The 12617-nt window shown below is 34.6% G+C and overlaps 1 protein-coding gene across 1 annotated transcript; it reads right to left on the bottom strand.

Annotated features, from left to right (window-relative positions):
* Positions 1 to 10123: 10123 nt before the first annotated feature.
* Positions 10124 to 12374, bottom strand: LOC142356261 (uncharacterized; the record flags this gene model as incomplete). The annotated part of the gene is made up of 2 exons (XM_075408205.1): positions 10124 to 10483; positions 12226 to 12374. Coding segments are annotated over 2 exons (383 nt in total), but the record flags the coding sequence as incomplete, so codon positions are not given.
* Between the last annotated feature and the right edge of the window lie 243 nt (positions 12375 to 12617).

Here is a 12617-nt window from a genome sequence, read left to right as displayed (position 1 = left end):
TTCCAATTTTTTTTGACATTTTACAATAAAAGTACAATACAAAAAAAAACGATAGTTTGATTTGGATGATATAACGATCTCAAGGATGTAATTTTGATTAACCTAATTAATATTTTTTTGATTATGTTTTACTCCAAATTTTGTTGTTTGGAGAGGAAAACTCGGTTCTTCGCTCTTAATAATTATCTCCATAAAAATTGGAAAAAAAAACTGTGAAACAGAAGGACAAAAATTTCACGATGAAAGCAGAAAACAATTTCATCGATTCGTGCTCTCCAAAATTTGGTTTTATCGTGTAATATCTTCTATATAATAACTCTCATTGTGTTTGAACTGTTCTTTGTCTTCCGATGAATGCCCGAATAGAATACTCATACTGAAAATATTAATGAAATTTGTAACCTCTTTTACAATGAAACTTCAAGAATTAATGGGCAAAAAGAAAATTAGGGGGTGGAATGGTTAAGAAGTGATTTCAACCAATGAATAACACGAGATGGAGAGCGCAACGGGCTGGTTTCTGACGAAATGTTCCTAATTAGCTGAAAATTTTGGAAAATGGCAATAGACAGAAAAAGAATATAGTTGAATAGTGCAATAAATTTCCACTATTTGATTTTTGCTTCAGTGACAAGCCAGAGTAATCATCCTTCCATAAAATCTTGTTAGGTGTATGCTTGTAAGTGAAACTCATAAAAAAGCTAACTGATAAGAATAACCGGGAATGTGTTATTGAGACAAACTGAACTGTCATAGCAAAATTCGGAAAAGCTTCCTTGATAATTTATGAAAGTTTCTTAAATTGTAATTATAGGTTTTTAATAACTGTTTCTAAAAACTCTCGAAAAGTGGACACAAACTTCTGCATGAGTTTTCTCACCTGGTGACAGAGAAGTTCTTTTGCACGAGTAAATTTTTTCACGACTAATTAATAAAATCTAATCTCAACGAAATTAATCAAACTTTCAGTGCATCTTGTTAACATTTTGAATCTCTATAGATCAACAACATAGAAAATAATAGTAGCTGTAAATCATGTCGTCTTAATAATTCAACCTACAATGTTTTAAAGTTAGATGCGATTTTATGGAGAAGAATTGACAAACTGTCAATAAATAATTACTCCATTTATGTTTAACAATATTTTAAAGCCAGAGGCAGTTATAAATTTTTAATCATTTTCCTTGACGTTGCCTGAAATACCTTCGTTGTATAAATCTCAACCGTTCGCTTTTATGCTATCAAAAGGTATTTACTTGAATGAGAGCTAAACACTGTCAAAATACTTCAAGGACGAATTGAAAAGAGCTCAAATTGTACTTTAGGCTGCCGGATTTTGAATCTGGTGATAAACATCAAACTTCAATTTATTGGGATTTTTCCTATTATAGCCCCACTCCTCCACCCAGTTTATTGTTCCTATAGGTTAATGTAGCCCCCCCATTACCATAAATATACCAATGTTGGGAGGGGGATATTTTATGATCGGGGACAGGCTCATAGCGAATCAACAGAAAGTTACCCGATTGGCTACTGGGTTCAGATGAAATGTAAGATATCAAACATGCTTATAGGTTTTAGGACAAGTTGGTAAAACTCTTAATTCACCGTGAGAGCTAGAGAAAACGTTATTATGAAAACGATGTCCACTTCAAAGCACTGAGCACACAATTCTTGAGTGATTAATTATGCGATACTTTTTTACACAATTATGCTTAGTATCACTTTACACCGTAACTCCGCTTAAGAAAAGGTAAAAGGAGTGTAGAAAGATTGTATTAAAAAGTATTAAGAGTGTAATCATAAGGAGTATAAAAATAAGAAATTTCACTTTTATTCTACGTATAATTCTTAATACTTTTATTCCACGTATAATACTCTCCAACGTTATTAAGCGGAGAACTAACGGTGTAAAAAATATTTTTACGCTCATGACACTGTTTTCCCGTTAATTTTGGTTAAAATCCTAGGCCCGGGTGATTTCAGATTTTAAATCATCCTCAAAATCACGTCACCATGGTTAAAACACGTTTCTAGCAATCACATTTTAAGCGTAAAACCTCACGCCTGAAACGCTTTAAAAGCGCCTTTGCTTGGTGTTAGCTTGCCGAAATGTCACGGTAAGCCAAATGCTATGCTACCATGCACTTTCCCTTTGTGCTACCAGTAAAATTGCTGCACAAATTACTTCGCAAAAAATGCTTGTTCTCTCTCTCATATGGTAACTTCTGAAAATCATATTAGTTGTCAACAGTTGACTGGAAATAGCTCTTTTCCATTGGTCTTCAGATGTTTGATAGATTAACAAGATTCGCAAAGTTTGTTTTTTAAAATAATTCTGTCAGTGTATCCTTTTATCACAGTTTTTGACGTGACAGATGTTTTTCCTATTAAAACGTATGTTACTTTTGAGTCAATATCAACATTCGCTGCTCTTCAAACAATTCTGTATTGCAACCGTTTCTGGGTTACAGTTATTTAAAAATATTATTTAGAAATATTATTTTACATTTTTCGTCTAATACAATTTATAGTTAAAATTATACTATTGTATTCCTATTTATGTTATTGCAGATATCTCATCTGCTCGTACTCGCCAAAAATTTAAGTAGGAGGATTGCTTTTTTCGGCAAACTTTACTAGACAAATAATTTAGTACTTCTAGATAAATTAAAACTCTTGTTAGCTTGAACGCCAAAAAATTCAATTTCATCAAATTCTGCATCAATAGTGGACAAAAAAAAATTTGTGGTCTGGTGCAACACAATAATTACACAAAAATTTAACTGATAGTTCTGACGGATATGGGATCACTGGGGATTTTCTTTCCTAATGGAAAGCTGGCATCAAAAATTGGAGAGTAATTACTACATAGAAAAACAAATAAAAAACGCTGATGTCATATAATCTTTCAACTTCATTACCTAAACTTTTAACCCGGACCGAACTCCAAGTCTATATCAGTACTAGGCAAGTCTAAATCCAAGTCTTAGTTCGTTTCCCAGTACTGGGCAAGTCTAAATCCAAGTTTTACAAGTCTGGCAAGTCATTGCCAAGACTTGGATTACACATGGAAGTTTATTCCCAAGTCAAAACCAACTTTTCGAAAAATAAAATTTCGAGTGAAAATTTCGAATTCAAAAAACTTTCGCAACGTGCCACGATTTTTGCATTACTTTTTATGCACTTTATCGGGGCCCCTGAAAACTGATGCCAACTGGTGCCAACTGATGCCAGGGGACCCCGGAAGGTCAAATAGGACCAAATTGGTCCGTTTTCAGGTGTTTTTGAGCCGTTTTCAGCCGTTTTTCAGCCATTCCGAGCCGAATTTTAGCCGAAAATCGACATATATATTTCAGATCTTGAAATGTCTGGGTATTCGAATCGAGGAAAAGTTTTGAAGAAGACTGTGAGGGTTCCCATGCTGTCAAGGGGCCCAGTTTTACAAAGTTGTGGAAACCTAATTGATAATAGTGGGAATCTATCACGAAATATGGGTCAAAATGGGGACGAAAATGGGCGTATGACATTGCTGGTGTACAGATTGGCGCAAGAGCCAATTCTGCCTTAGTTTAGCATTGTATCAGTGTATCCTGGGCATACCAGGCATGCCATGGGCATGGGCATACCGTGGGATGTTTTGGTGGCATATTGGGTGGCATACGGGCATTTCGGCTATATTAGTAATGTCAAATTACACGGTGCTCACTACCTAATTTCTCATCAACCAGTGATCCAAATTTAATGTGCCATATATAGTTTTAAAGCTTAGATAATAGCGGTCTCACTGAGCTATGTCCCGTTTATTTTGACCCAATATTGATGGAGTTATTAAAGATCTGGCGTTGTGACACCCGAAAATCTGAGGTATGCCCGATGGCCCATCGTTAATAGCTTGTTATTGAGTGATTCGATCTGGATGATCTTTTGATATCAGTAAGCCTATTATCTGCTCTAACAAACAATTTATGTGTGAGCACGATTGGTAACAATTTCGCGGAGATATTAACGATCGATCCCGAGGTACTTTGTCTGGATACGTTTTTTTCGGCTATTTTTGACGTTTCCCCGGCTATTTTTGACGTTTTTTTCGGCTATTTTTGACGTTTCCCCGGCTATTTTTGACGTTTTTTTTTTTCAATTGTCAAGTCTAAAATCAGACTTGGATTTAGACTTGCCAAGTCTAAAATCAGACTTGGATTAGACTTGCCAAGTCTGAAATCAGACTTGGATTAAGACTTGCCAAGTCTAAAATCAGACTTGGATTAGACTTGCCAAGTCTCAGCCCAGACTTGGATTTAGACTGCCAAGTGTAAAAAGTGACCTGATCATGGTTCTGAATCAGTAATGAAATAAGACTTGGATTTAGACTTGTCCAGTACTGAAATTGACTAACAATTTATGTGTGAGCATGATTTGTAACAATTTCGCGGAGATATTAATGATCGAGCCCGAGGTACTTTGTCTGGATACGTTTTTTTCGGCTATTTTTGACGTTTCCCCGGCTGTTTTTGACGTTTTTTTCGGCTATTTTTGACGTTTCCCCGGCTATTTTTGACGTTTTTTTTTCAATTGTCAAGTCTAAAATCAGACTTGGATTTAGACTTGCCAAGTCTAAAATCAGACTTGGATTAGACTTGCCAAGTCTAAAATCAGACTTGGATTAAGACTTGCCAAGTCTAAAATCAGACTTGGATTAGACTTGCCAAGTCTCAGCCCAGACTTGGATTTAGACTGCCAAGTGTAAAAAGTGACCTGATCATGGTTCTGAATCAGTAACGAAATAAGACTTGGATTTAGACTTGTCCAGTACTGAAATTGACTTGGCGTTAGGTCCGGGAAATCTTTTCCACAAAAAACATCACAATAAAAAATCTGGCGCCTTAATTACCACCCCTATTGCTTTACTACAAGCCAAATTGTGAACTGGCTTGTTTAAGAAAATCGATTCATTGACTTGTGAACGCGCAAAAGAAGTTATAAAAGCCGTTTTCCACTAACGAATATTCAAACTGCCCAAAAAGCATCACCACATTAGTTTTGTTTGTTTTTGCAGAGTTTGAGTTAGCTTGTACAGGAGATGAAGAGAATGTCCACATGAATATAAACAAAGTGAAGCAAACGTAACCAAATATGTAACATGTAGTAAAACACAAAGATACCAAAACTTAAAAAGTATTTGCACCAAAATTTTACAGAACGAAGAATCGAAATTTCAGAATCCCAAACGGCCTGCATTTCTTAAAAGCGGAAGAAAGTGTCAAAGCTTTTTGTGTCCATCCCCCTGTGAAAATCAATTTTGCTACATATATTAAATAGAGAACCATGAATTGTTAATCATCTTCAAAAGTTTTCATTCAACTTAGAACTAGTATGTGCAAAACAGAAAAAGACCGAAGAAAAACGTTTCATTTTCTATAAAAAAAATTGCAAATAATTCTGATCATTTTGTTATTCTCGGCAACATATCTGGTAACGTGAAATAAGTTTAAAAGTTGTAGGATAAATTATGACAACATAAACGAGGTAAATTCAAAAATTCATATTTTTTACTCAAAATGTCAAATTTTTAAATCTTCAAAAATAAACGGGAAACATAAGGGTTGTTTGGGAAAAAATAACAAAATACTTTGGAAAACGCCAGGTTTGGAAATATCTTGTCATTTGCTAAAAATTCTGGAGAAACCAACAGTTATTCAAAAGCCGCAAAAGTGGGGCGTAGGACGTTAGGTATAAATTCAATCAGGTGGTTGTAGCAATTGCCTCCATTTTAAAGCTATTGCATCATTTAAGCTGAGCACGGCCCAAAGGTTTCAATTTTTCTGCGTTCAATGCGTCTAAAATTTTCAATATACAGGAGAAAAAAGTTTTTCGACCGCTTCACGGTTATCGTTGTCAATTTTTTTGCCCCGGTCGCATTCAGGAGATGGAAAGTGATTCAAGAAATCAAAAAACTTGTACCTCTGCTTTTTTGATCCTCCTATTTGTAGAAAAATAGATGTTGGCGTGTTTAATTAAAAGTAATTGTAATTTTAAACTACCCTTTTTGCGTATTAATTTTTAATTGGTATATTCCACAAAACTATTGCCAAAATTTACTGCCAGAAACCTTTGCTATTTTCAGAAATGGCTCTCAAATGATTTTTACCAGTTATATCGTCAAATACAAAGACGTTTTCGGAAAAACAAGGATTCTATCTGATTCTATAATTTAAAATATTTCATAAGTATGAGTAACATTTAATAATGAATAATAGTAGGGCCACCCATCTTTTCTGTCGACTTAAACGTTTAATTGTAAAGATCTAAAAAATCATTGCCCTCAGAAGAGAACGTATAACAAAAACTTGAAAAGACAAAAATTAGGTCACACTAATATTTTTTTATGAAATTAGAAAAAAACTATTGGTAAAAAACTGTTTGGATCTTTTGTGACACAATAGAGATCGTCAACCTAAAAAAAGACAAAATCGCATTTAATACAAAGTTAGGTTTCTTCGCTTTGATAAAATTTTGCTAGAGATTGAAAATGGAAAACTCCATTGAACCCAATCAACTTATAGTATTTACAATCTTTATTGTACTTTTCCTGAATAATTGAGCATGACAAAAATTCAATATTAGCGCAGAAGTTTCATAGAGTGACTTTATAACAGCCCGGGCTTACCACCCAGAGTACTTCAGATATTAACATGAGTATCTCAATATTATCTTGTAAAACCAGTACTGAAACAGCTTATTTACATAAAAAAAGTTGCTCATTATGCCCAGAAAAAAAACAGAACAGCTAATCAGAGTGTTCAGATTAATTTCAGTGTAAAAATAGTAGTATAAAAATTTCGAAAATGTTAAAACATGCTGAGCATGTCAGAAAAGCATGCAAAATGCATGCAAAATGCATACATTTTGCTGTAACGACACGTTACCAGTTAAAACAGCTACATACATACTACCAACTCTGCGCATATTGCTACTTTCAATGATACTGGATCTTTTGGGGTGGGGCGTTCGGGTTGGGTTCTGGGTGCCTTCGGGGTGCGTTCGGGGAGCTTTCGGGGTGCGTTTGCATAATTGTATAACCAGAGCAGGTATATTCTCGAGTCACTTAACAAGTGTATTTACGATATCCCGGGTCAATTTACAGGTGTAATCACGATGTCCCGGGTCACTTAACAGGTGTATTTACGATGTCCCGGGTCACTTAACAGGGGTATTTACGATATCCTGGGTCATTTTACAGGTGTATTCACGATGTCCCGGTTCACTTCACAGGTGTATTTACGATCTGCAACCTATTAGTTGTATTCAGGATCTCCCAGGATAAATACTTCTTTTACATCGTCTTTTCAATTAGCAGTATAATGTAGTCAGCCTAAAATACATTGTTTTTAACCTTTCGCAGTGCGCATGTGTGCGTCCCTCTTTGTGTGTGTGTGTGGATCTGCCTTTGGTGTGATGCAGAATGTTGTGAATCCGCCTTTGGTGTGATGCTGAATGTTGTGAATTTGCCTTTGGTGTGATGCAGAATGGTGTGAATTTGGTTGTGGTGATATGCAGAATGGTGTGAATTTGACTGTGGTGGGATGCAGAATGGTGTGAATATGCCTGTGGTGTGACCGACAATCAGCGCTGAAACGGGTTAAAAACAGTGTACTTTAGGCTGACAATCAGAGCTGAAACAGGTTTAGAACAGAATGGTTTTAGTTTGACAAGAGGTATACAATAATTTTAATTAAGCTGATAATTGTATGAAAATATTAATGGACAGATCAAAATCAGGTTAAAAACAGAATACCAATTTTCCACTGAAAAATAGACTGATCAGTCTATATTTTGACATGAACATAATATGTACAGGTGTATAACGGCTATATACAGTCCATGGATTTACACTGATTCAGTACTGCAATGCGCTGGATGGTCAGCCCGGGAGATCAGGAGTAAATCGATAATCTCCACCATAAGGTTCATTTAGTAAAAAATGAGTTAGACCCCCGACTCAAGTTAAAACTATTGCTGCTTGTTAAATTGCACCAATTCCATTTTATTGTCGTTTTTACAATTTCAGCTAACAGTTTGAGTCAATTTCAGCTAACGAAAACTTTGAATGGGACACAAAAGACAAAAATACAATATTAAGACCTCATTCTATATTCATTCGACTTAAAAAATGAAAGCACAACAATAACGTATTAGGGAATCGAGGACTTCAATAAAACAAAAACATATTCTTGTTTTATCAACGTTAGATATTTCCATTATTTTTTCCAAAGGTATCTTTAGGATCCAATTAAAGCCAAGTGTTTAAAAAAAGATAATAAAAAAGGTTGCTTTGGTTTTTTGTTGGTGAAGTAAATTGATTGATTTTTTAATAGTTACTTGTGTTCATGATTTGTATTATGATTAGTTGATTTTTAGGTAAGATTTTGGAAAGAAATACAAAATCAGCTTCCCTATCACATTATAAAATTTGATGCGAGTTTCAGTGTCGTGGTGCTTGCGAGTTGTTTGCAACTCAGTAGTAAATACATTTTTTAATATCATTCAAGCCACTCAGTAAATGCTTCCTGTTTTTGGCATGTAGAAGTGAATTAAGAAATGCCATAATTTACCTAGAAATGAGAAGCGAAAAAAGAGGTACCTAACAGTTAAGTACCTTAAAGAAGTGGCCCCTAATTGTGCTCGGAATTAAACAATATCTCTTTTAAAATCTTTATAAACAAAAATTTTATTTCAAATCTAAATTTATTTTTATTTTGGATTATAATTTCATCTCTGCTTTTATTTTTTATCTTTTCCTATAAATTCTGGCCACATATAGGGGAATTGAAAATGTTGTTTGCATGAATTATGAGAAAAAATGCGATCAACAAGGAGAATAAGTCCAATAATGTGTTAACACAAAAGATCCAATGTCAAACTACGCAACGTAACAATATACAAAAAATATACTCAAATTTATTCTCCTTTATTCAAATTATCAGAGCAAATCATTAGCATAATAGAACCTAGATAGAACCTAGAGAGATAAATTTCAATGAATTAAAAAAAGTATAATTACCAATTTTAAATATGAGACTAGTTCAGTTGGTCATGCCTTGTGGTCCATAACCATGCCTCGGTGGCCTTTGGGACATGATGTAGTTTTTGACATTCATTCCTTTAACTTCCTTTGACTTTGATGAGATTTTTGGTTTTTAACTTATGATTCTTTGCATTTTTTTTTGTTTCATATTTTGCATTTTTACATCTCTTGACAGGGAAATATCCAGTGATCCTGTTGGATCCGTTAATTGCCATCTCTGAGTGTTTTGCAATTTGCTGTGTAGCCCAATGATAACTTGAAGCTTTCTGATGCTATGTAATATTATAGCTTTGATGTTCATTTATAAGCAGAGGATTTAACTCTCTATCTCTCTCTCTCTCACTTCAAAATTTGAAAGCGAGAAATCACATAAGCTAACTTTGAGCTAATTGCACGCATCCAGATCAAGCCTTGGCAGCAATGTACACTATTTATATAAGCTGATTTACTAGAATTATTTGCCACCCATAATCCACCAACAGTGAACTAACTTTCAAACTGCTGCGTATTTCTGCGTGCCCCTCTAACTTTGTTAAAAAGACTGTCCTGTATAGATTTTTAGTACAAAAAGAATTTGTCTGGACTTTAAATGATTTCCTCGACTTTGGCTGGAACTAAAACAAGCGTCCTCAAATTTGGCTAGACAATAAAACGTGTCCTGGAATTTGGCTGGACAACAGAACATGTCCTGGAATTTGGCTAGACAATGAATAATGTCCTCACAGCCTCAGCAATGTCTTACTTTTAATTTATTACAAAGTTAAGAAGATGTAGTGCAATTGATTAACGATTCGAAAAGGATCGAGAATGTCATGAGATCCAACCCAGATGTTAGGGGAACTTTTTAGTTTGACTAATTGTTGTTTATAGAGAGAATTTTGCTGAACTTATGAAAAGAATTAGCCTCGACATTAACTAGGATCCTCGACCGTGAAATTTTAATCAATATTTACCCCCAGCTGGATTTAATAGGTCTTTTCAGAATTCCAGGTCTGGACTGGGTATACTTACCTATCTCGCACAGGTTATGCGCACAAATACAAAATGTATTTTATTGAAAAGGCTGTTTAATTTACTTATAAATCATAGGACATATTTACAAAAATAACTGCAGAGCTTATAAAATTGAAAGAATTGATAATGACCATTATGATTGGAGCAGAATTAGAAAAATAACGTCTTCACTAGTAATACAGTCAGCACTAAAGTAACAAATACAGATCTGAAAAGTTGAGTCAGAAATGGGGGAGGGGATAATCGTGAGCTGGAGTTGCAGTAGCTGGTCTCACACAGTCTGTAATGGCAGACGCTGTAGTTGGGCCCAACACACGGGTTGTTCTCAGTACTGGCACACCCTCTGTAGATTGTCAGACCATCGCCCATTGAGTACTGCCAGACCTTAAGCAATGCTATTGATAGAATTGGTTCAACAAAAAGATGCTCCATACATTGTTTTGACATGTTTTTTGTTTTAAAATCTGTTATAAGTAGTTACAATTCTACAGTTCTCACGTCTAGATTCAGACTTATGAAAAGAAAATGCTCGACCAAAATGTACTTTGAAAAGACCATACTCGACTCATTTAAGCTATGAACAGATTTTAGCTGGACTTTAAGCTGGACCCAAAATTTTACAAAATACTTTGGCTCGAACCAAAAGTTTGGCTGAACTTAAGCTCGACACAATGTTTGCAAACAAAGTCAATTTAAAGTCTTTTCATGGGTCCATCATTGGTCTTCTCATAAATCTGCTTTTTGCCATTAGAATTTCCCGTGCAATATTGCATATAACGTAGTCATCATGTATGCTTTTTCATTTTTTACGATTCAGAATAACCAGAAATCCCTCGAAAACTTTCATGTTTTTTTTTAAAAAGACAGCTCATAATTTGAAGGAAAAACAAACTGAACAACGTCGAAGTTTTTTCATGGCTAATGGGACTAGGACCAATACACTTCGGCTAGCTGGTTTCTTTGAATCAACTAATGTGGTAATATACTCCAGCTGTCATAACTCCTTATCTTAAGATTCGACACAAATATTAAGGCTTTTGGTAGTTTCCCAACAGTTTCATAAATTGGACTGCGCTGCTGCAAAGAAAATTACGCTTGCTCTGGTTCAACTTCTGTATGTGCAGAAGCAAATAAGAAAAAAGAAATTCAAATTCTAAAAAAAACAGACTTGAGAAAAGAGTAACGGTGGAACCATGAAACGACCTTAATTCGACTTTGTTGTTTATGAAATGACTAATGGTCGGCCCATGAAAAGATACTAGCTCGACTTCAACTAGGGCTTAATTATAGTCAATATTGGCGTACCCTACTGGACTTTCAAAGTCTTTTCATAACTCAAGGCCTAGGCCTGGGTTATAGTACGTAAACAATACTGTTTTTCAGTCTCCCAATTTTCTTCGGAATAAATTTATCAAAATGCCTTTAATTTGTTGCTCTTTTGTAAATTGTTAACAAAATGTTGGTTTGAAAGCTGTTGAAAGTCACAATTTGAATGCAGTATACCTGTTACAATTTTCACAATTTTTAGATGAATGGTAGATATAATGGTGGAATTTTAAATATAATGGTAGATAATGATTTTTTTTCAAAGAAGACCATTTTTTAATTACATAATTGGGAAAAAAGTGTTTATTTTGAAGACTTTGTGGACATCAGCGTCATGTGTTTGAAAAACATTTGAGTTTTTCCCGAATTGCTCTTAAAATAAATTAAGATCCAATTCTGAAATCAATTTTTCTCAACAACAATCCGTTAAATAAATACTAATTTTTGGTTGTTGCCGTGAGAGGGCTTTTCTATTTACCAATTAAACTTTCTTTCTCGTTGATAAGAGCAATTGTGGAAAACAGTGGAAAACTTGAACGTTGTCAACTTCTTCGCTAGTAATAATTCAAGAGTTTATACTGTTATCTTTCACGGAAAAAAAGAGGAAAAATTGATGAAGCTCAACCGATGGCAAGCGCTTTTTATTACAATCTACTCGGGTGAGGTGGTAGAAATATGAACCAAATTTAACGTCTTAGGGGGTACCTACCTAGGCGTTAAATACTTGATCTGGATCATACTTTTTGTCGCCCTAATTCGAGTCATAGATCATATACAGTATGTGCATTATGTACACTAACATAGCAATAGGATCGTGTGTTGATCTGTCCTGTGTTTGAGGTGGATGCTGGACATCTCTCCTCTCCCATGAAATCATCCTCCAGATTTGTCACTCCAGTAGTACACGCACTGTTCTGCTGGTTACTCTCACACTTGTAGCACGTCAGATCTGTCACAACAAATATACTTATTTTCATATTCCTACGCGCAACTTTTGTTAGAACAATAGTTGTGAAAAACTAAAAAAAAACGTAATATACAAGTTGTTGATAAACATAAAATTGTCAATATATATATATATATATATATATATATATATATATATATATATACCAGCTGGAAAATCTGGACAATCCCCAAAATAGTAACTATAACGTGTGATGCAAACCATAAGGATCTGATTCAGAAAAAA

This window comes from Convolutriloba macropyga, unplaced genomic scaffold (genome assembly GCF_964194025.1).
Source record: "Convolutriloba macropyga unplaced genomic scaffold, txConMacr16.3 SCAFFOLD_4261, whole genome shotgun sequence".
NCBI classification, from domain to species: domain Eukaryota; kingdom Metazoa; phylum Xenacoelomorpha; order Acoela; family Convolutidae; genus Convolutriloba; species Convolutriloba macropyga.
This window is presented reverse-complemented; position numbering and strand designations above follow the sequence as displayed.